The sequence below is a fragment of the Capra hircus genome, chromosome 8, assembly GCF_001704415.2.
Source record: "Capra hircus breed San Clemente chromosome 8, ASM170441v1, whole genome shotgun sequence".
NCBI lineage: Eukaryota > Metazoa > Chordata > Mammalia > Artiodactyla > Bovidae > Capra > Capra hircus.
The window spans coordinates 111,807,590-111,831,273 of record NC_030815.1 but is presented as its reverse complement, the minus strand read 5'-3'; the positions used below and the strand labels follow the sequence as shown (position 1 = coordinate 111,831,273).

Genomic DNA, 23,684 nt, shown 5'->3' with positions numbered 1-23,684 from the left:
TGGGCCCAAGAGCCAGCCCGGCCCGGGGAGCACTGCCTCCCACACGTTGCCCGGGCGCTTACCCCCTCGGGTCCCACAGGGCCTCACGGTGGGGGGGGCCCATGCCAAGGGCTGGGGGCGGGGGGTGGCGTGACACACAGCACCTGCTAGGGCTCCACCAGCACCCTTCCCAGCACCCCTGACCTGGACACAGGGCCTAGGGCCCAGGGCCGGGCCAGCACAGCCCCTGAGCTGAGCACACTTCTCGTCCCCACCCGCTCTCCCAGCAGGCCCGTGAGAACCACAGCACCGTCCCCACTCAGGCCAACTGCAGTGACGATGCTCGCCACAGACGCGGGGCCAGGCGGGCTGGGGCCGCCCCGGGAAGGGGCTGTGGGGGTGGCACCGCGGGGTACTGACTGGTTCCGTTGAGGTCCACCATCAGGCCGTGCCGCACGTGCTCCTGGATCAGCTGCAGCGTCCGCTCGAAAATCTCCCCGGCCCGGGCCTGCTCCACCGTGTAGGGGTCCCGCGGGTACCGAAACAGGGCCAGCAGGTCGTTCGGGGAGCGAGGGCGGCTGGCGGGCGTGAGGGGTGAGGAGGCAAGAGTGGAAGAGATGACCAAGAACACAAGTCAATCAAGGAGCACCGCGGTTACCTGTCTCTATGGCTACGTTTCCACGGACACGAAGCACCGTACCTTACTCATCCCATGGAAGGCAACAAAGCAAAGGAACAAAGTCAAAGACACTAAAAATAAACGAGTCGTTACGTCAACAGAAGAAAAAAACACAAATAGTCTATTTTAATTCAAATGCAGCAAAAACACTTGAGGGTTGCCAAGATGAGCAAACGCATGAATGGCTTAAGAAATACTTTGTTTTTGCCAACTCACTGAGAAACAAGCCCAAGGAATGAGTCAAAAGTTTTCTGAAATGTTCTATTTGTGAATCACAGGTCAGCTTCTGCTTGGAAAGGACACACCTTTCTGTTATCTTGGCCCCCAGGAAAGCTAACACAACGCTGTTCATGATTTGCAGATTGAAACACTGCTTGACACACAAGAAACAGGTGAGGACTTGGTGCAGGAGACCCGCACGCCCTCGCAAGCCCACCCGCGAGCAGGTCGCAGCTCTGGCTGCTCCTGCACGTACCTGTCAAACAGGTGCGTCCGCGTGGAGTTGATGGCCCTGTCCACGGTTGCGATGGCCTCAACGATGGACGTGGCCACAAACGGGTCCCCGTTCCGGCTGACGTCGGGAACTAGGAGGCAGGAGGTCGTGGGTTACCAGCAGACACACACACACAGGGCAGAGAACGAAGGCCAGACGCCACAGCGCAGACTCCGCTCCAGCGCCGTTTCCTCTTTTCCCTCCAACCCTTACACTTCTTTATCACAAATTCTACCAGGAGCTGTTTTCAAACTGCATGAAAGATGTCAGTCAGTCAGTCAGTGAAGTCGCTCAGTCACATCCGACTCTTTGCAACCCCGTGGACTGTAGCCTACCAGGCTTCTCCGTCCATGGGATTCTCCAGGCAAGAATACCGGAGCGGGTTACCATTTCCTTCTCCAGGGGATCTTCCCGACCCAGGGATCGAACCTGGGTCTCCCACATTGGAGGCAGACGCTTTAACCTCTGAGCCACCAGGTAGACGCTTTAAAATCACAGGATTCCCCACAAAGGGTCAAAGAAGCTGTAACTGAAAACTCCAAAGCTCTTCTAGCAAAGTATCAGCTGACAGGAAGGCCGATGCAGGTCCCCTGAGCAGCCGCCCTGCCTGGCTGGGCTTTAACCGCCGGTGGATGCTGTGATGCCTCCCGAGGCTCTGCTGCCCCCGTCCTAACCCTCATGGAGGATCAGACATCCCACAGCCAGCCTGTGTGCAGGGCACTGCTCTCTCACACTCACACACACACACACACACACACACACACACGGCTGCGGACCCTGCTACCTCTGAAGTGACTGCTTCCTTCCCACTGTTTTCTTCATTCCTTTTCCACTTAATAGCATTTCACTTTTCTAGCATTTAGAGTTTGCTAAACAAAACACCTTTGTTCCAACAAAGCTTTTATCTTTAAAAATGCCTCAGGACAGGTCACCAAGAACGTGCACTTTAACAAATTCAATGGTAAATATTTTCCTTCAAAATACACAAAACCTTCTAGAAAACATGGTTGAAAACGCCCTTGGTGAGATGCTCCGCGCGCAGGTCCTCCTCCGCGAGCACCCCCTCCTCCGGGCGCACCCCCTGCTCCGGGCGCACCCCCTCCTCCGCGCGCAGCCCCTCCTCCGGGTGCACCCCGTCCTCCGGGCGCACCCCTCCTCCGGGTGCACTCCGTCCTCCACGTGCAGGCCCTCCTCCTCTGCGCGCACCCCCTCCTCCGGGTGCACCCCCTGCTCCGGGCGCACGCCCCGCTCCGGGCGCAGCCCCTCCTCCGCGCGCAGCTCCTCCTCCGCGCGCACCCCCTGCTCCGGGCGCACCCCCTCCTCCGCGCGCAGCCCCTCCTCCGGGTGCACCCCCCCTCCGCGCGCAGCCCCCCCTCCGCGCGCAGCCCCCCCTCCGCGCGCAGCCCCCTCCTCCGGGCGCAGCCCCTCCTGGCCCTGACCTCACATAAAGCCCGAGTCGGGTTTGTTTGTAAAATAGCTGATTAACAATGTGTGGTAGTTTCAGGCGGACAAAAAGGGATTCAGTCACACATAAGTATCCAGACTCCCCTCCCATCCAGGCTGCCGCATAACATTGAGCAGAAGCCTGAAAAGCACAGCATTCTCAACACACTATTTTTTCATATTCTCAGAGTTGTAATCGAAGTTTCAAGTCCCATTCAAATATTTTTAAATCACTAATCACTTTTAGCAGTAGAATACATGGAGCTGTATCAAAGTTTTGAGTGAATGTAAATTAGAAATCTAGTCATACTAAGTCCAACGAGTTGAATCAAAATGTCATAATTTTTTCAGCTAGGCAAAAACTCATTAATTTTCTAGAACCAATACTATTTTAACATTATATATATATACACAGAAGCTTTCCTGGTATGCTTCATAAAGGCTTGAGAGAGAACAACAGCAAAAACAAAAAAGAAGGAAAAATTGAAGAAATGTAAACTAAGTGAAATGGGGAACAGGAAACAGCCTGGAGAAGGCAAGCCCAGGCCAGCTGCTCATCAGTCACACCGCGCCCTGGAGAAGGACAGTGGCACCTGAGCACCTGCAGTCTCCAAGCAATTGAAGATGGTCTGTTACGCATCTGCATTTTAGAAAGTGATTATTCTGGGGCTTCCCTTGTGGCTCAGCTGGTAAAGAATCTGCCTGCAATGCAGGAGACCTGGGTTTGATCCCTGGGTTGGGAAGATCCCCTGGAGAAGGGAAAGGCTCCCCACGCCAGGATTCTGGCCTGGAGAATTCCCCGGAGTGTACAGTCCATGGGGTCGCAAAGAGTTGGACACGACTGAGTGACTTTCACTTTCAGAAGTTTTTCTATTAAATGGTAGTTTCGATGATATAGAATGCTATTATTTTCTGTTGACCAGTTGTGATATAATTATTGTAATCAGCAAAAGTATGATGCTAACAGATGTTTATCAGTTTTCACAATCAACAGCCAGAGAAAACACGAAACATAATCATACTTGCAAGCCCTGAAGGGAACATGACCAGCCTAACAACACAGAAACTGCACAGTTTAGGGCTAAGTAGCATGACTCGGAAGTGCACCTGTGCACACATCCTCGGCCACTCAGCCGGTCCGGTGCCTTTAATCCGCTTATGGTTAAGGCATTTATCTGTGGCTCAGAGGTTAAAGCGTCTGCCTCCAATGCGGGAGACCCGGGTTCGATCCCTGGGTCGGGAAGATCCCTTGGAGAAGGAAATGGCAACCCACTCCAGTATTCTTGCCTGGAGAGTCCCATGGACGGAGAAGCCTAGTAGGTCATCTTGGATTGCCTGGAGACGGCAGGTGCCCGGGTGCCACTGTCCTTCTCCAGGGCGCGGTGTGACTCCGATGGTCGACTGAGCGACTTCACCTCACCTCACGACGATCACGCGTACAGCATCACCACGTTCTTAATTGTTTGGGGTTCATCTCGTGTGGGTCTTTCCCTTCTCCTGTTTCCTGCCTACAGAAACCCCTTTAGCAGTCGCTGTACAGCTGGCTTGCTACAGATGTATCCTCTCTAACTGCCGCTTGTCTGGAAAGCTTTAGGTTTCTCCATCAAATCTGACTGGAGTCCTTCTGGGCAGAGCACTCTCGGTGGCCGGCTCTCCTCTTTCATCACTTGAAATACGTCTCGCCACTCCCTCCGGCTTGGGAACCTGCTGACGGCCTGGCGGGAGCGCCCCGTGTGTTGTCGGTCACTTTTCCCTTGCTGCCTTTCGTGCTTCAGCTTTGCCTTTGGTTTTCGTCAGTTTCACTGCCACGTGTCTTGCTGCGCTCCTCCTTGGGTTTATCCCGCCTGGGACACCGCGCTTCCTGGACGTGGGGGACTATTCCTTTCCCATGTTAGGGAGTTTTTCAGCTGTTTCTTCAAATGCTTCCTCGGGCCCTTTCTCTCTCTCTCCTTCTGGGAGCCCCGTAACGCAAGCGTTGGTGCGTTGATGTCCCAGACGTCTCAGGCTGCCTTCATTTCTTTCCCTTCTTTTTCCTGTATTCTGCTCACCGTTCTGTCCTCCAGGCCGCTCCCCTGTTCTGCCTCAGTTAAGCTGCTACTGGTTCCTTCCGGCACACTCTTCACCTCTGTTTGTTCTTTAATTTCTCCAGGTCTTTGGGAAACACTTCCTGTATCTTTCCCACTATGTTTCAGAGATCCTGAATCATCTTCACTGTCAGTATTCTAATTTTTTTTTCTGGAAGGCTGCCTGTCTCCAATTCATCTGGTTGCTTTTCTGGGGTTTCATCTCATCCCTTCATCTGGGCCGAAGCCTTTTCATCATGGTTACCTTTCTGAGCTGCTGCGGGATTTGGCCCTTCTTGCTTCTTCTGTCTGCCCTCTGGTGGATGAGGCCAGGAGGCATGTATAACCTTCCTGATGGGAGGGACTTGGTGGTGGGAAAAACTGGGTCTTGGTCAGTAAAAATTGAATCCAGTTACCCACTGATCCCACCTTGTGAGTCGTGCGGCCTGGGGTCTACAGGCTGTACGGTAGGGTCAGTGGTGACCTCCACAGGGACTTAGGCCAAGGGCCCCTTCCAGGACCCCCGCTGCCAGGACCCCCGTCCCTGTGAGGAGCCTCCACAGGAGACCCTCCCACACAGGCCGGGAGGCCCGGCTCCTTCTCCCGTGGGGTCACTGCTCCTTTCACCCGGATCCCGGCACATACGAGATTCTGCGTGTGCCTCCAGGACGAGACGCTGCCTCCCCCAGTCCCGTGGGAGTTCTGTAACCAAACCCCGCCGGCCTTCAGGGTCAGGCTCCCGGGGGGCGCCCAGTCCCCGTGTCAGACCCCCAGGCTGGGGGCCCTGACGAGAGGCTCAGGGCCTCCCCGCAGTGGGAGAGCGCCTCTGGCGTCGCCCGTGTCGGGGGCCGCCCACCCTGGGGGCATGAGATTTCATTTTCCTGCGCTTGCCCCGCTCCCGCCACTTCCCTGTGGCTTCTTCGTCCCTGCACGCGGGCTATCTTTTTGGTGGGCTCCGTGTTCTCCCATCAGTGGCTGTTCGGCCGCCACAGGAGGAGACGAGCCGACATCCTCTACACACCCTTCTCCTCTGCCATCTTGAACCAGAAGCCCCCTCATTAGGTGATGTTTAGAACCTAATATTTTTATAGATTTTATGCATCTAATGCCACAAGTCAGACAAACGGACAGGACAATCGTACATAATTTTATCACCTAACATTTCGTTATTACCAATGACTTAAGTTGAATTTGTTTTTAAATCAGAAATTCACTGATTTAATTTATAATCACTCCAGTCTAATATAATGGGAAAATAAGGTCATTTAACATTAAAAAAAAAAAGAAAAAATGAAAAAAGAGACATGCAAATACGCCTCTACTGCTGTCTGCAGGCAGCCACGGGCACCCATATATGCAACGGTGCTTTTTCCATTTTTCTTATACTTGAAAAATGTTGCTTTAACATGGATTACTTACACAAGAAATATAAAAATAACCTCCCACCCACAATCTCCAAACTAACCACATTTTAGTGAATTTTCTTTACCCTTTTTTCTAAAGTACGTAAATATGTTTTTGAATTACTTTTCTATGACTGTTGCTTGGGAAAAAACAAATTCAACTTACCAAGCGCAGGTTTGGGTGGAACTGTAAGACTTACGAAAAGCTACAGGCTTGCATTTCACCCTGTTTGCTGGGAGCCCAGGAGCACGCCCGAGGTGTGCAGCCCTGGGATGGTGGAGAGGCCCTGCCAGTCGGCACAGAGCAGGCCCGCCAGGCCCAGACCTGGGGAGGAGGGTGGTCCCTGCCCTCACGTGGGCTTCGGATGAAGGCTGAGCACACCCCAGGGCCACACGAGGCCACACACGCTCAGAACAGACAGAAGGCCCAGACTCCACAGCAGGAGCTGCGCCTGTGCTTCTGCCAAACGGTGGCTGCAAATTACATGCTGCAGAACTCGAGAGGGTTTGGGCAACCACTAAACCAACTACAAAACCCAGAGCGGGGAGGCCCTCCAAGCGGGCCGCCACAGCGCTCTCGGAGCCCAGGGCAGTGGAGGGGCGCAGCTGTGCCTCCGGGCCGCGCCGACCTCTCTGCAAAGCGGACGTGCCCTGCCCTCTAACGGCCTCCGAGCTCGTGGGGCTTCCACTCCGCAGCCTCACCGTTCACGCTGAGCACCATGCTGACCGACGCCTGCCCGATCGTGTTCCGGGCCACGCACTCGTAGCGGCCAGCATCTGCAGTCCCAACGTCGCGGATGGTCAGGAACCCCTCGCGGCTGATGTGAAATTTCCCGCTTTCCGTCACCTGAACCCCATCCTGGAGCAAAATAAGCGGAGAGGACGGTGGGAATCAGACTAAGGACCCGAGGGGTCTCTCCTAGGGGAAGGGCACCGCATGCCGGGGCCTCGCGAATGGAGCACTCCTGACGGCGCTTCTCAGGCCCGCCAGACACTGGGCCGACTCTGCCCAGTGCAGATTCGAGGGCAGGAGTCCCTCTTGCCTGCTGGCGGAAGGCCCAGAAAGCCTGAGACACAAGCCTCGCTGTGTGGACTCTGCAGGGTCCCAGGGCACAGAAGGCGACCTTCGTGGGATGTGTGCTGGGCTGGGGGTGCAGGGCAGGGAACCTAGCGTGTGGGAGCAGCCAGGGCAGGTGTGTGTCACCGAGGAAGGCAGGTGACCTCCCAGGATGAGGAGGAAGCAAGGCAGGCAGAGGCATCAGGGCCCCGAGGACCCCACCTCCCTCCCAGGGAACCACTTCACGACCTCCAAGAACGTGGCTTGTATTAAACAATTTGTTCACAGTTGAACACAGACTAGCGTTTCTGTGCTGGGCTCAGTAAGAACAACACAGTGAAACGGGACACCAGAAAATCTCTCCAGCGAGTGTTGGACCAAGGACCTAGCGAGAGGGACTTCGTTTTCGCTTCTGTCACTGAGAAGGACATGTACGGGCAAGTGTCCCGAGTCTGTCTTGTTCAGGTCGGCTGCCTCCCCCATGAAGGCAGGTCTGGATGCCTCAGCCCCTACCTTGTTCCAGGTGACAGCGGGCTCCGGCTCGCCCTGGGGGCGGCAGGGCAGCTGCACGTTGCTGCCCACCTCCACCGTCATGTCCCTGGGGACGCTGGTGAACACCGGGGTGACTGCAAGGCAAGGACAGGGGCTGCCACGCACAGAACCCAGGCGGTTCAAGGTTTGCAGCAGAGGCCCCGCCCCCGATCGGGGCAGGCCCAGGGCACTGAGCACCCTCGCTGTGGCCGGGCCGCAACCCCGTTTCCTGCCAAGAAGAAGCCGGACAGGACCTCTGGGGCTGCCAGCCTCCCCGTGAGCGGCAGCCTCAGGGCAGTGGCCCGCCTGTCCATGTGGCTCCTGCCCTACATGCGAGTCCAAGGCCTCGACCCCCAGGAGCTGGTGATGAGGAAGGAGGCAGGGCACCAGCTGACGGTCCCACTCACGGGTTATCCACCGTCCTGACTGCTCAGGACTGGAAGGAAACCCAGAGCCCATTGGCTGGATCAGACCCAGGCCCTAACCCCTATCTACACTCTGCAGGCAGAGCCTCCAGTCCCCTCCCCCAGGCCAGGCCACCCACGACCCAGGGCCACAAATTAGCAGTGGAAGCACAGCCCACTGAACTGCAGGCGCCCACCATGCCCGCGCCCCCCACGAGCAGGGTCCCCACAGCTGACGTGGACGATTCCAGCTATGACTGAGGCCTCCGGATGCAAGTCCAGGGGTGGTCCCCTGGGGGAGAGTGAGGAACCACCGCCTACCTCGGGGCTGGACGGTCAGGTGTGCGGCGACGCTCTGGGAGCCGATGATGTTCACGGCCTGGCACTCGTACTGGCCCTGGTCATGCAGGGCGACGGCCAAGATCCTCAGCGTCCCCGACGACAGGACCAGGTGGCGCCTGTCCACCGACAGCTGGCTCCCTGCAAGGTGGAGATGCGCTCTCAGTGACACGGATGCAGGGACAGAGCCTGGCCTTCCTCGGGGCCAGGCAGAGGCCTGACTGAGGGACGGAAGGATTGAGAAGCTTCTGTCCCCAGGTCCGTGTTCCCAGAGACAGGCCTGCCACCCTGGTCCTTGGTGAGGACAGGTCCAGCTGGACATGCCGCGGCACTGGGTCACGTCTGATTCCGCTGCTGCGGCCTGCCCAGGGCACCGTGCCCCAGGGAGTAATGGGGGGCAGAGAGGGTCACTGCCCTGCAGGCCACTCACCTCCTTTGGTCCAGGCGATGACAGGCTGTGGGTAGCCCTTTGCCTCGCAGTGGAACTCAACCGTCTGGCCCTCGATGACAGCCCTGTCCTGGGGCGTCACGGTGAACTGAGGAAGCGCTTACGGGGGGAAAGACACAGAAACAGGCATTTAGGGGACAGCTCTGGGGCGAAAAGCCAGTCTCCTCCCCGGAGCGAGGCCGCCCCCAGGGCCCACCAGGACCCCTCTGCTGGCGCGGCATCCCAGGGCGGGAGGAAGAGGCCAGAGAAAAGGATGCGGAGCAGGAAGAAGACCACACCCCGGGTGCTTCTCAGCATCACGCGGCCACGTGTGCGGACACTGCTAGTCCAGCAGCACAGGACTCGCTGACGGCCAGCCTCAGCTCCGGCAAGGGGCCCGGATTCACCTCCTCAGCCTAAACCAATGTGCTTGCACGTGGGTAAAATGTCATCTAGCACAACTGTGTGCGTGCCAGGAGTCACGCCATTATTACTGGGTGAGAGACACAAAAGGAAATTACAGATAAATGTATCCCACATAACTCCATTTTCATAAAAGCAACAAGCCAACTTCCCAGGCGGCGCTAGGGGTAAAGAAACGGCCTGCCGATGCGGGAGACTCAGGAGGCGGGGGCTCAGCCCCTGGGTCAGCAGGGTTCCCTGGAGGAGAGTATGGCAACTCCCTCCAGGATTCTGGCCTGGAGAATCCCAGGGACAGAGGACCTGGTGAGCTAGAGTCCACGGGGTCACAAAGAGCCGGACCCGACTGAAACGACTCAGCACACACACAGCAGCCACAATCAAAACCAAACAACGTGACTGTATGGCCACACACGCAAAGAAAGAGCCAGGGAGCAGAGGAAAAGTCACCAGCTTCCAGTGAGTCTGCGTCTGCCGGAGGCTGGGAAAGCTGGTGAGGAGGCAGGAGGAGGGAAAGCTCGCTTTCTGCATTCACACTCCTGTGCCGTTCTCGCACTTGTCAACCAAAGTCCCACTTTGCGATTAAATTTGGAAACTATTCACAAACTCATAGCCAGTTAAGGACTCTGGAAACACATAAGTCTTAGAACTATATATACTCTCAGACTCCCAGTTCAGAAATCGACCCTAAGGAAATTCCAAGATGTGTGCCAGACTTCCAGACAACAGTGAACTGGCACGCTCATCTACATTCACGTGGAGAACACAGCAGAAAAACAGAGCCCTGACCGCCTGATGCCTCCGGGCGGAAAATCAACATGTCAGCAGTCCCACGGAGGGTCTGCGGGGACGGGAGAAGACGCGCAGGCTCTGGGACGGGGATACCAGGAGGAGCTCCGGGGCCGCTCCAGGGCAGGTCAGGGAGGCCAGGAAGGCGGGGCTCCACGCGGACGGGCCTCACCTTGGACGATGATGAAGGCCGTGGCGTGGATGCTGTCCACAGTGTTGGAGGCGAAGCAGGTGTACTCCCCGCTGTCCTCCTGCTCCACGTTCTGGATATAGAGGCCGCCGGACGGGGTGATGCTCACCCGAGGGTCCGTGGGCACGGGGCTGCGGTCGCCCCTGGTCCAGGTGATCTGCGGCGGGGGGTGGCCCGTGGCGCTGCACTCCAAGGTCACACCCTCCCCGACCAGCACCTCTGTGTTCTGGGGCTGGATTACAAACGCCGGGCGAGCTGCCGTGGGAGACAGATTCGGAATCAACATCCTCCAGCGTAGCAGACGCTTCTGCTTGGGCTTCCTACTCACTCTACCTACTGACGTCTAAAACGAGTAGAAGCAATTCAACCCAGCTGCAGGCTTCGTCCCCTTTCCTTTTCAAAGGCACGCGCAGACCACAAAGACTGTGCCCGGCGTCAAGTCAAGCCAGCCTCAGCAGGGCTGACCAGTCAGAGCCGGTCCCTCTTTCAAACATGGACTGAATTCTGGCGCAATCTCACTTTTGATGGTTCTAGAAGCATTTTGTCAGTCTTGATAGTAAGTGAGCCTTGCTAGCAGTTCTTACTGGTTATAAAACACTGTTTTCAAAGGGTATTTAGAACATACAGAAATAAAAAAATTTCCCTCACAGGAAGGAAAATACAAATGTATAGTGTGATAATAGTTTTCAACTCTAAATCCAGAAAAAAAATCCAGACATTTATTACTGAGCTCTTGAGATGAGTATGTACAAAAACGAAACATGTTTCTAACATGTCAGGAGCACAGACTGCCTCGTCCACCAGGACAGACATGGCCGCGCACATCAAACCTGGAAACTCACTCACCATCCGCCCAGAAATCACCCTGCTGGGACTTTACCCCGTGGGTATTTTAATAATGAGAGGGTAACAGGCAGGAGGGCCAGGGGTCTTCAAATGGAGGAAACAGCCTGCAAGCATCAGACATTTTTATCTCCCTTAAGTGGCAGGAAGAAACAAACTAGCAATATTTTTTTTCCTTCTCTATACAAATTTAAAAGGAGGTTTCTCTTAAAATTCTGTGTTGCATAACGACACCTGGTTTCACTTGAAGTTAACCATTGCCTTTTTCTTATGGAAATGCTTATCTTAGGCTATGCTAATGTGCTACGCATTTACGAGTCGGTTCGCCTTTTGGCTCAGAACCTACTTGATAAACCAGTATGCTATACTCTGATATTGTTCCTCTAATCTGTGTAAACGACACTATTTGTATGGTGCTCTGCCCTTCTTCAAGATTCAAGCAAATCCTTTTATGGCCCAAGATGAACCATTTGGAGCCAAGATTACCCCAAAATACATCTTATGGGTGAGGGGCCTGGTGCCATTCTGAGTTTTGAGACAGTCCTTTCTTTCACTAACAGGCTGCTGGTGACTATATAACATCCAGCTAAAGACTAGCAGGGGGTACTCTTTCTGCCCCCTTCTGATGCCTATGTCAGAAGCTTTCTCTATCTCCTTTAATACTTTATACTTTGTTACACAAAAGCTCTGAGCGATCAAGCCTCGTCTCTGGCCCCAGATTGAATTCTTCTCCTCCGGGGGCCAAGAATCCCGGCGTCGTGATTCAACAACAACCTTTCAGTAAGCTTATAGAACAATACATGTTGTTTAAAAAGGACTTATTACTGCGCCGTTTCTTTGGGCTGACGTCCTTATCCACAATTTTCCAACCCAAAACCCTCCAAAAATATGTAATCTTTTTGTAACTTCTTTGTTTACAAACCTTGATCTATCTAGCCGAAAGCTACTTACCGTCTTCATCTATTCCACTTACTGAACAACTCATAGGGTTGAAGAGGATTTTATATATTGATTATAATGTTATTTGAGATTCTGTGACAGTTCAGAGCAGAGCAAAATGGTGGGAAAGGTACAGGTGATAAACACTAATTAAAAGAAAAATGGTTGCCTCTGTATAAAATCAGATCAATCTTAAGGCAAAAAACACTGACAGAGGTGAAAGGGTTAATAATCAAAGTTTAATTAATGAGGAAGATAAACTCAGTGGACTTATATGCCCCTAATAACAGAGCTTCAAAATAGATAAAGAACATTTACCCCTTTGTAACTCATGGAGACTTACTTATGGGTCCATCATCGTCTGTATCATAGGACTGGCAGAATTCCATAAAGGGGCACAGCCCATGTATTTTGGGCTTTTCAGGCCATAAATCTTTGAGTGTGATTATGTTCCAAAAAAGACTTAATCAATAGACACTGAAGTCTGAAGTTCATTTCATTATCATGTATTCTAAAATGCTATTCTTAAGTTTTTTCAATCACATAAAAAAGGTGAAACACATTCTTAGTGTAAAGATCTCGTAAAACCAGGCAGTGGTCCAGGCTGGGCAGCCCCTGGTCCAAGCCGGCTGGCTGCCCCTGGCTGACCGCTTGGTCTGCAGTGACCTTCCCATCCCCCTGTAGGAGACCCTTCACGTGCATTTCTGGGAGCAAGGCCAACAAGCTCAGGCTGGTGTACTAAGGAAGGCTCTTGTTCCCGAGAAACAAATGAAAATTCAGATCAAAAGAGGTTAGATTTGGAACTCTCGGGCCAGAGAGAGACTCTACTATTCCCATCCAGGGATCAGCGGCCCCTGCGCTAAGGACTTGCGCTGCTCACGACCTGCCGTCCCCTCTGTTCCGACGCGCACCTCCAGCACTGCTCCACTCCGATCAACATTACACGGGCCTCCCTGGTCCTTACAAGCAAAGCACAAGCTCCTTCGTGACCAGGAGCCCTGTCGTGTCTGGCAGACTCAGCCATGCGGCTCTGCAGAGATCCTGGACGCCTTGTTCCACTCGGGGAAGCTGGGATTAAAGGGATTCGACTTGGCTGCAGTTATCTGTCCTGCGCATTCCTCTGAACTGGTGTTTGAGAGCTGGGGATTCTCATTCATCAGTAAATCTGGACTATGTCTCTGCTGGGATATACTGAGGCATACAAAGTTCTCATAGTAAGACTCTAAACAAAGAAACGCAGAAATCATTCATCCTGCCGCCGAGGGTGCTGCAAGGCCCTGCATCCCACCGCACGAGAGAAACAGAGACCAGGCGCGCTCACACGAGGATGACCCAGAGCCGCGGAGGCACCACGGCCACCTGTGCTGTGTCCTGCGGCCCAGGGACCAGGGCCACCCCCGGCTCTTCTCCAAGGGCCAGCTCCTCTTCCGGCCAAAGTCCCCAGGGTCAACACTCGGACAAGAGTGGGGTCTGTGACCTGGTGTGGCCCAGGCCAATCCAAGGACACAGCTGTGCTTCCTTTGGCTCCAACTGTCTTTTCAAATCAGGTACCAATATCTTAGATATGGGAATTTTGCACCAAAATTCAGATCTGGGGTTTCTTTTAAAGCAGCCAAGGCCTGTAGCACAGGAGCAAGACCGCTGCCAGAGGCAGCCAGTGAGATGCCCTTGGTGAGCGGAGGCATCAGGCGGGGACACTTGTCTCCCAGGCGCCCACAGCCCTCTGGACAGCGATCCCAGCAGCGGCTACCCACAGCCACTCTGAGTGACCACCTGGGTTAAGGGTTGGCGGTGGGCCAGAGCAACGGTCGGGGGTCACCTGTGACCCTGAGCTGACCCTGCTGCTGGCGCTCCAGCCGGGACGCTGGTGTCTGTCCCTCGCCACCAGGTGCAAAGAGAGAGGGGGGCGGGAGGGAGGAAGGGGATTCGGGGTGCTGAGTGTCTGAGGAGCTCTGTGCCTACCTGGAGACCGGAAGTACCTGAGGGTCACCTCCTGCGTCTTCACCTCCCCAGCCACGTTCTTCGCCATGCACTGGTAGATGCCCTGGTCCGTCTCCCGTGTGTTCTGGATCATGAGGGTCCCGTCATCCAGCAAGTTCAAGCGGGAATCCGTCTTCATGCTCAGCTCATTGCTGTAACGACAGGCCCGGCTGGCTCAGGCCCCCAAAGCACAGGAAACACCAGTCCTCCGCAGGTGTCTGGTCCCGGCCCAGGGACCCTGGCCTCGAGGCACAGAGCACTTGAGGCGCCAGAGTCTTTGCGTTCCCTCCAGGGGAGGAGCAGGAAAGGTCAGGGTGGGCAGGCACCCCGGAGCTTCTGGGGCACTGGGATGGCTGGGACCCAGTGCCCAGCACCCCTGACGGCTGGGACCCAGCGCCCAGCACCCTGCCCGACATCTAGGACCCAGCGCCCAGCACCCTGCCCAACGTCTAGGACCCAGCACCCAGCACCCTGCCCAGCGTCTAGGACCCAGCGCCCAGCACCCTGCCCAGAAGCACTCACTTGTTCCGCAGCCAGATGATCTCGGGCTTGGGGTTGCCCTCAGCCCTGCAGGTGAAGAAGACGGTGTTGCCCAGGGTGACGTCGGCATCCTGCGGCTCTGACGTGATCCGCGGCCTTTCTGCGCCAAAAGAGAAGCAGACCCTCTTGTCTTGGTCCTAAACCACCGTGCGAACAAGAACCCAGAGCAAGCCCCTTTGGTTCGAGAGAAAATCACACATGTTCAAACCAAAAACTCTCCCATGAGAACAGCCAGTGGGCTTCTCCACGGAGAGGACGGTGTTAGAGCCGAACCACACAGCGTTTCCAGGACCTGAGGCCCACTGCGGGACCCCTGCCACTGGACCAGCCCTCACCAATGAGGGCAGGACGCGGAGAGGCCACAGGGCAGCCCCAGGGCTGAAATCAGTCCCCTGCACACACCAAGGGCCAGGAGCCCGCCTGCAAAGGGATCATCCATAAAAGGTCACAAACGGTGGCCAGCTGAGTGATGTAACTGCTGCGTTACCAAGAAATGGCGTGACTTTCGACTGCAGTTGATTCTGGTTTTAATATATGAATATAAAGATGATGCTCTGGAGAAGCCGATCTTCCCACTCCAACGGCGTGGTACACCGAGGAGCTGAGTTCCTTGGCACTGACTTACGTGGGAGATTCTGCCCTGTGGGGTCTGACTGCTTCTTTTCTTGTGTTTGTGGTGAGGGGTCATGCACCCACAGGGCAATCGGCTGGATGAGCCCAGCCTCATCCACCCCGAGTGGCCACCGCCCAGATCCAGACGCAGGAGGCGGACAGCTCCCAGCCAGCCAGCAGCCCCCCTTCCCCAGGAGCCGCCCCCTCCCACCACGGGCCCCGCAGCCTGGCAGCTGCAGCCTCTAAAGGCAGATGGTCGGAAGGAGCAACAGAGGGCCTGATGCATTTCATGTTGCTTTTTTTTTGCAGGGAAACCTGACAATGAAACCCACATTTATTTCAAATAGTTTCCTACAGGTACTGCAGAGACAGACTCTGCAGTAGGGACCGGTGAGGCCCACCCAGACTCGCTTCGTGGGGTCCCCAGGGCCAGACGGACACAGGGCTGCAGGCGCCCCGCCCTCCAGAGGCACTCACCACAGTCCAGCTCCTCCGGGGTGATGGTGGCCACCGACCGGCCCTGGATGCGCCTGGGATACTCACAGGTGGCCGCGGCCTGGGCGTTTCCTGACCGCGCGTAGCCCTTCAGCAGGTCTGCCAGCCACAGGATCTCACAGTCACAGCGAAGTGCGTTGGAGTCCAGGCGCCTGCAAGAAGGAGGCCGCGCGTGAGACGTGGGACGTGGACGCGCAGGGCCGACCCAGCCCAGACGGACCTGCGGTGTGGGGGCTGCAGACGACGGCATCTGAGCAGGTCCTGCCCGACCAGGACGCAACCCGGCGGGACCCACACTCGGCAGAACCAGAGCCGGGGGGCAGGGAGCCCAAGGGACACACTGAAGGGCGGAGCCGAGAGCGAGCGAAGGCGCGAGATGCAGGGTGGACGCAGGGCCAACGTGGGCCGGCGGAGCCGGGGCAGGACGGGAGCCTGTGTGAGACGGTAACGTGGGAACCCCCAAACCCAGCACCACCCGCGCCGTCTTCCGGGATTGCCTCACATGGCCGACACCCCCGAGGGGCACCTCTCAGGGGCTGAACGGTCCTGCAAGCCCGCGGGGAGGGGGCCCGTGAAGGTGGACACAGCCCTCCCAAGTGGAACAGGCAGGGTGTCGCCTCCGCCCTCGGGACGATGGAGCCCAAGGTGAGGGGGTAACAGGGGGACCAGAAGCCACGGCTGCCTGACCCGACACGTGCTGGCGAGAGGCCAGAAACCAGCCCTGCTCAGGCCCCAGCTGCAGGCTGGCCACGCTGGGCAGGGGGCCCCTGGGACCAGAGCTGGGGGGCTGCCCGCAGGCGTCCACTCAGCACCCCCACGGGCCAGGGCTCCGGGAGCCCAGCCCAACGTCACACCTCCCTCCAGAGTCTCTCTGAGGCTGGCTCGGGGTGGGGGGAGCGGCAGGTAAGGCTGGCCCCTCTCCAGACGGTCAGCTCTGATGAGTGCGGCCAGCGGGGTCTAAGGGGCTCCACGCAGACCCGCCAGAGCTCCCCCCGCAACAGGGACCTGCCCGGTGCCCGCTGACACCTCAGCCCCACTCGGAAAACACCAGGACCTCTGTGCTGAGGACGGGCCCTGGGGATAGTGGGTGGGCAGGTGGGCCCAAGTGGGTGACACTGGCCGGAAGCCCCCGGCTGCAAGCTCCCCTCGGCCACCTGGGGGTCGGGGGGAACTCGACGGAGCCGAGAAGTCTGAGGTGTGTCCCAGACGGGCAGAGGCCAGGACCCAGAGGGCGGAACCGAGGGGCAGAAAGAAGGCGGGGGACAGAGCCCGGCCAGCCTGGGCCGGACTCAGGAAGGCACCGTCTGCCCTGACCCGTCCAGGTAACGCCCGGCAGCCTCTTCCCTGCGCTCTTATCTGTCAGAGAGGCAGCAGCTATCTTATCCGCCACCCTAGGATGCAGCTTGACGTTTGGCTAGAGATTACTTTATCTTCTTTATCCTAAAGAAACAGACTGTAAATTGTGAGGAAAGCTGTGCCTTACTTCACTGAGGAGAGAACAGAAGCCACTCTGGGTCCGGGTTCGGCAGCGACTTTTCTATCTCTTTCTCAAGCCTCGCTCATTGTTCACACTCAGTAACGTCTAACTGAGGAACAACGGCCGCCAAGGCCGCAGAGAGACACACGCAAGACGCAAGTCAGCGTCTTCCACCAGCACCAGAGCCCCTCGGCCTGTCCTCGGTCCTGTCAGAACCGCTCGGTCCGGTCAGAACTCCTCGGTCCTGTCAGAACTCCTCGGTCTTGTCCTCAGTCTGGTCAGAACTTCTCAGTCCAGTCAGAACTCCTTGGTTTTGTCCTCGGTCCTGTCAGAATTCCTCGGTCCTGTCAGAACTCCTCAGTCCAGTCAGAACTCCTCGGTCCAGTCAGAACTCCTCGGTCCAGTCAGAACTCCTCGGTCCTGTCAGAACTCCTCGGTCTTGTCCTCAGTCTGGTCAGAACTTCTCAGTCCAGTCAGAACTCCTTGGTTTTGTCCTCGGTCCGGTCAGAACTCCTCGGTCCAGTCAGAACTCCTCGGTCCTGTCAGAACGCCTTGGTCTGTCATCGGTTCTGTGAGAACATCTCAGTTCTATCAGAAGTCCTCAGTCCTGTCAGAACTCCTTGGTCCTGTCAGAACCCCTCGGTCTTGTCCTCAGTCCGGTCAGAACTTCTCAGTCCAGTCAGAACTCCTCGGTCCAGTCAGAACTCCTCGGTCCAGTCAGAACTCCTCGGTCCTGTCAGAACTCCTCGGTCTTGTCCTCAGTCTGGTCAGAACTTCTCAGTCCAGTCAGAACTCCTTGGTTTTGTCCTCGGTCCGGTCAGAACTCCTCGGTCCAGTCAGAACTCCTCGGTCCTGTCAGAACGCCTTGGTCTGTCATCGGTTCTGTGAGAACATCTCAGTTCTATCAGAAGTCCTCGGTCCGGTCAGAACCCCTCGGTCCGGTCAGAACCCCTCAGCCTGTCACTGGTCCTGTCAGTAGTGATCAGTGTGAAGATAGCTTCTTTTCAGAGATCTGAAAATGGACGGAATTCAGTTGTGTGCCCGCCTAAAGAAAAGGAATGGCATATAGCTTAGAGATTCTCTCTAGGCAGATTTTAGTTCCATCACTAAAATATGTCAACATGGAATTAAAAACTAATTTGAAGCATTTAAAATTGATTTTTAAGATAGTCTTACTTGCCTAATGTGTTAACCTGAGGCCACGTTTCCTGAGTCAGCTAGGTCTGGGTTGTGGCTCTGATGGTTTACTCCACCCTCCCTTCCTGAGTCACACCCAGAATGTGATGAAATCCTCGAAACACCCAGTGAAAAGGGAGCTAAATGCATGGCATGGAGAAGCCGTCTTTGCTGGAAAGACAGCATAAAGGTCAGCATACTTACAATCTTTTCATAGATTCCAAGTGATTAAATGTCCCCGGAACCAAATGTGTAATTCGGTTGTTATGTAAAAACCTGTTGAAAGAGACAATAAACCAAAGAGAGCCTTTAAAATACTGCTCAGACATGCAGAAGAGAGTACACACAGCCAAAAGAATCAGCTTTTAAAGAGCACCTGGCGACTGCCTTTGCTTAATACACATGAACTTGGGAGCAATGCCACTGAGAAGAGACAATAACCACACCCCCCCATCTCAGCGCTGTTCCACTCCCGGGCTGTCAGGGGAGAAGCACAGATTCCCTGCTGAGATGGCCCAGAGTTTGGACAGGGGAGGTGCTCTCTCTGTCGCAGGGGAAGGGCTGAGCCAGGAGCTCCAGAACCGCAGGAGGCAGACAGGACTTACAGCCTCTCCAGCTTCGGCAGATGCTGAAATGACTCCGGGTCCAAAGTTTCTATCTGATTGAAGTGCAGGTATCTAGAGAAGTTTTCAAAAAAGGGGGACAAGAAACAAGTTGTAAGCAATTCTGTGTTTCTACAGGGCTACAGAGTTTCGCTGAACACACGTTTTCTCTAAGTCATTTGAATCCACACATCAATAGATAACTCTCTAGAGCTCCTACGTTGTATGCAGATCAAATGAAGTCATCCAGCAGGAAGGTTAAAGGCTGCGGAAAACTGGGCACAGACCTTACATGGGGACGGAGCGGTGAGAGGATGGGTCTAGCTTGCCCACTGGGCCTCTTCCCCAGCCACGGGGGCGGGACCAGGGATGCCCAGCTCCACAGACACGGACCTTTCTAGAAAACCCAACAGAATCTTCACCTCACCCCACACGCAGGTACGTGAACACCTTCGTTCCAACCGTCTAACTCACAGACGGATTCAGGAGCCTAACTCACGCTTCAAGGGGGCACTGGGAACGTTGTTTCTCAGCTGCAAAAACAACCACCACACAGATAAGACAAGAAAGCTGCCCTAGCGGACACTGAGCCTCCTCAAACGCCCCTGGGCTGCACAGAGCCTCAGCGCCCAGACGCCATCCACACGAGACGAGCCCTCGCTTTCTACAACGGACACGGTTTCCGTACAACGGAGTTCTTCTGGTTTCCCTGAGTACTGCTCTTCTCACTGTGAAAGCCGGAGGGTTTTTCCCTCAGAAGAACGGCTAAGTCACCTTCTAACGGGTGTCTCCGCAGGAGCCCCTCCTGACACGCTAGCCCGCCGGGGTCCGCTCTCCCCCCGCCAGACGCTGGGAGGACACACAGTGGCCGCGCGGGTGCCAGGCTGCTGGGCTGCCTCCCCCGGCAGGCTGGTGGGGCTGGGCTGTACCCAGCGCCCGCCCCGCCTGCGTGGGGGCCTCAGGGCGGGCAGGGGAGGAGGGCTCCGTCCTAACTACCGAGGACGCGCTCCCAGCAGTCAGTGTGAGAGGCCCAGCCGGGCTGACCGGGAAGCCCGCCGGCCAGGCCCGGGGTGAGTCCTGGGCGAGGACAACAGGGAGAGAAGGGGCCACATGGAAGCTGGGTTTAAAAACCCACGAGCCGGCCCCGCAGGCAGCCAGCTGTGGGTGCTGCCTCAAGGCCATCCCCGACAGAAAGGAAACGGGCCCAGGGCAGGAAAGGGGGCCCCACCCGACATAGTGCCTGACACCGGCCTGCGGCCTCCAGGGAGCCCGGGTGGCTCCAACGGAGGGGCAGAGACCAGCACGAAGGACACCAGGCAGCTGGCGACCCGAGGCCGCAGCCCCTCACGAGCCTCCCCGCTCTGCGTGTGCACCGGCTCCACGGCCTCGGCCAGCCTGGGCGCGGGGCGGGGGGCGTGTGCACGGGGCCCATTAGTGAGACCCCCCACCAACCGATTCGCTTAAAGAAAGTCTAAACTCCGGCCTGCCCTCCTCCTTTAAGGCCTGAGAGGGTAGAGCTGCTGGGCAGACAGGGCCTAGGCCTCCGCCCCCCACCAGCCCCGCCCTCAGCCGAGGGGCATGGAGGCCCGGGCCTGGCCACACGCTGGGGGCAGACCTGAGCCTGCTCTCCTTAGGGACACGCCCCTTCTCCCAGGGGCCTCTGCGCGGGTAGGCCTGGGTCTAAGCCGCTTGCCTCTTCACCCCCAAGTCTCAGCAGCAGAGACCCCTGCCCAGCGCCTCCCCGGGGTCTGCAGGACGCGCCCCAAGTCCCCAGGGCCTTAGTCACGGGGCGTCCATACAGACCTCATCTCGCCTCGGGGGGTGCCACTCCCTTCCTCCCCGTTCCACCCAGACTCTGTTTTCCTCCAAAACAACCCAGCTCACTCCCCCAACCCCAAGGCCGGAGCCTCACCTGGCTCCTGAGAGCGTGTCCTGCCCAGCCCGAGCCCTTCACACCAAGAGGGACGTGGGGACATGCTTCCAGGGAGCCTCCCTCCCCAGCGCCTCTCCAGACGCCCACGGGTCCCTGCAATGGCCTGACCTCTATGCACGCAGCCCTCAGGCCAACCTCCCCCCAGTCCAGTCCACGCCAAGCACAGCGGGCTGGGAAAGCAGCTTTCAGCCGAATAAATAAACAGGTATTTAAGCACGAGCCCAGCGTGTGCTTTGGAAGCTCCTGCTTCGGGTGAGGCCTCCCCAGTTCCGCCTCGAGGTCTCCAGGGAAGCTTCCGTGTCCTGCCAACCGACAAAACACCAAAGACATCCTCCTCCACCGAGGCACCGCGGGACGACACTGCCTTGCACATGGTGACTGCAGGCCAGTGCTGGACAGCCCAGGGCTGGCCAAGTAATGAGCAGGCCAGAGAAACGCCTCTGACCAGGAGCTCTGCTTAAAACGGACAGGCTGACTTTACAGCAGAGCAGGACTTCACATGAGGCCCCAGAAACGGCATCCGGTGTTCCCTAACTGGAAACACATGGGGGAAAATTGTTTCTCCAAAATAATGATGTCATGAGCGAGGGAAGTAGCCTCAACGTGCAGATTCACAAACAGGAAATGCTGTGCGAGGATGACCGCCTCCTCGTCCCTACTTCTCCCCAGAAGACCTCCAGCTGTTCAGAGCTGTTTGCGAGGCTGTCTCCAACACGGAGGGGCAGAGGTCAGCTGGTGTTGCTGGCCCTTGTCTGGGAGCACAGGGCCCAAGGCGCGACGCAGATGCCTGGATGGGTGGGGGCAGGCGGAGGGGGGCACCGCGGCTCTGTGGTCTGCATGCAGCCCCGTGTCCCCCCGCACAGACATGCATCGTGCAGGCAGCAGACAGGGCCCGCTCCAGGCGAGAGGTGAGGGGCAGGTGAAGTCCAAGACACCCAGAGCAGGGGGCACTTACAGTTGCTCAAGAGAGGCAAGCCCCTTGAAGGCCTGCCGGTCAATCGCCTGGATCTCATTCTTGTACAGATAGCTGCAACAAGAAACACGGGGTCAGCACGTGCCAGGCTGCAACAAGAAACACGGGGTTAACACGCACCAGGCAGGCACTCGGAGGGCGACGAGACCTCCGCTGGGGCCTGGAGACAGTGTCCACACTCACGATCGCGTGAGGACACAGACAGAACGCTTGCACAGAAAGGAGAGCTCCTCCACGGGGGCTCCGCTCTTCATCTGGGGAAAACCTCCTCCTGGAGACGCCAGACCACCACTCCCCAGACTCACAGGTTGGTGGCGGGCAGTTTATGAACGCCTGAGAGAGCACACGCTTCAGGGCCTGAAGAAAATAAAATTTCCTGACAAACAGGTAAAACGCACTGAAGGTAAGGTTCTGCGCCTGACACCGATACAGTTTCAAACGTGTGCGTCCCTGCTCGGTCGCACCTGACTCCTTATGACCCTGTGGACTGCAGCCCGCCAGGCTCCTCTGTCCACGGGATTCTCCAGGCAAGAACACTGGGGTGGGTGCCATGCCCTCCTCCAGGGGACCTTCCCGACCCAGGGATCGAACCTGTGTCTCCTGCATTAGCAGGCGGATTCTTTACCACTGAGCCACCTGGGAAGCCCACTTTCAAATGCCCAGAAATAATCTAGGGAATAGAGGCTGTACAGACTAAATCTGTCCGGACCCAGTCACCCACTCAAACCCCATTCTTCTAAAACAGAAGCAACCAAGGCTAATCGGAGAACCACGCAACGGGTTGGTGCCTATTTCCATATGGCCTGCAGGCTAAGAACAGTTCTTAGGTCTTTAAATGACTGAAAATTTCTAAAGAAGAATATTTGGCGACACGTGAATATCATCTGAAATTCAAATCTCAGTGTCGGAAAATGCAGCTGTGTCAGCAACCTGCGGCTGACGCTGTGCTCCCTGGACACCGACCCCTGTGGCCCTCAAGGCCTCAAGTGTGCACTGCCCAGTGCTTCCAGGAGGAGTCTGCCAGCTCCGGAAGGGGCCCATCGAGGATGAAGACATTCACACGGAAGCGTCCGATTCCCCGACCCTGCAAACCCGTGTGCTCTGAGTCTGCCTGTCTGCCCAGGACCTCAGAACACATCTCAACTGCAGCCACCTACATGCAGACGTGGAGACACCTGCCCCGGGCGCCCCGCCATCGCTGCTGTGGGTAGACGGACGATGAAATCCCACACTTCCCTGCAGAGTAAGTCGGGCAGGCCCTGCTCTACAGACTAAATTTGTCCGGACACCCCTGACAGACTAAATTTGTCTGCACACCCCTGACAGAAAATCAAATCCCACACTTCCCTGCAGAGTAACTCGGGCGGGCCCTGCTCTGCACACCCCCTGGCTGGGCTGCCCCTGTCCTTCCGCCTGGCGAGCAGCTTTGCTCTGGCTCAGTCCTGCACTCCCAGGACGTGCCCTCCCTGAGCGCCGTCTGTGCGGGGAGTCCAGCGGGACCAGGGCTGCAGTCCTCCCAGGCGCCCTCCCCGCTTACTGGGCACCAACCTGCGGAGGCCACGGCACAAGGAGCTGCAAGCCTGAACCTAAACCAGCCAGAAGGCCCCCAATGGGAGGCCTGGTGCCAGCCTGACAGGACATTGTTTCTCCAGGTTGGAGATTTGAATGCCTGGGCTGCCAATGAACGCTGACTCTTAAATAAGAATGCAGGCTTCTCTGCCTCCGTTTCTTCCTGTGTAAAATGGACGGAACAGCGGTGCCTTGCGGCAGGGGGCCCCAAGCTCTGGGATCAGACGTCTGATGATCGGGGTGGAGCTGACGCAGTAACAGCAGAAATGAACCGCACAATAAACGGGACGCACTTGAATCCTTCCTGAAACCATCCCCACCCCCATCC

General features: G+C 56.7%; 1 protein-coding gene across 4 annotated transcripts in view; it reads right to left on the bottom strand.

The window, feature by feature from the left end:
• The window catches only part of PXDN (peroxidasin), a 65,778-nt gene that overhangs the window by 12,441 nt on the left and 29,653 nt on the right, over positions 1 to 23,684 (bottom strand). For 3 of the 4 annotated variants that reach the window (XR_001918486.1, XR_001918487.1, XM_018052738.1), the window contains exons 4-16: positions 21,770 to 21,841; positions 18,885 to 18,956; positions 18,484 to 18,555; positions 15,609 to 15,778; positions 14,502 to 14,619; positions 13,962 to 14,131; positions 10,200 to 10,472; positions 8,822 to 8,938; positions 8,374 to 8,532; positions 7,631 to 7,743; positions 6,763 to 6,919; positions 1,134 to 1,242; positions 400 to 557 (exon numbers count right to left, since the gene is read on the bottom strand). Coding sequence is in view for 2 of the 4 variants with exons in the window: in XM_018052738.1 (XP_017908227.1) it covers positions 400 to 557; positions 1,134 to 1,242; positions 6,763 to 6,919; positions 7,631 to 7,743; positions 8,374 to 8,532; positions 8,822 to 8,938; positions 10,200 to 10,472; positions 13,962 to 14,131; positions 14,502 to 14,619; positions 15,609 to 15,778; positions 18,484 to 18,555; positions 18,885 to 18,956; positions 21,770 to 21,841 (1,760 nt within the window). In the remaining 2 variants the exon portion in view is untranslated. The remainder of the gene's footprint in view (positions 1 to 399; positions 558 to 1,133; positions 1,243 to 6,762; positions 6,920 to 7,630; positions 7,744 to 8,373; positions 8,533 to 8,821; positions 8,939 to 10,199; positions 10,473 to 13,961; positions 14,132 to 14,501; positions 14,620 to 15,608; positions 15,779 to 18,483; positions 18,556 to 18,884; positions 18,957 to 21,769; positions 21,842 to 23,684) is intronic. The other variant, XM_018052739.1, reaches the window with a different exon arrangement.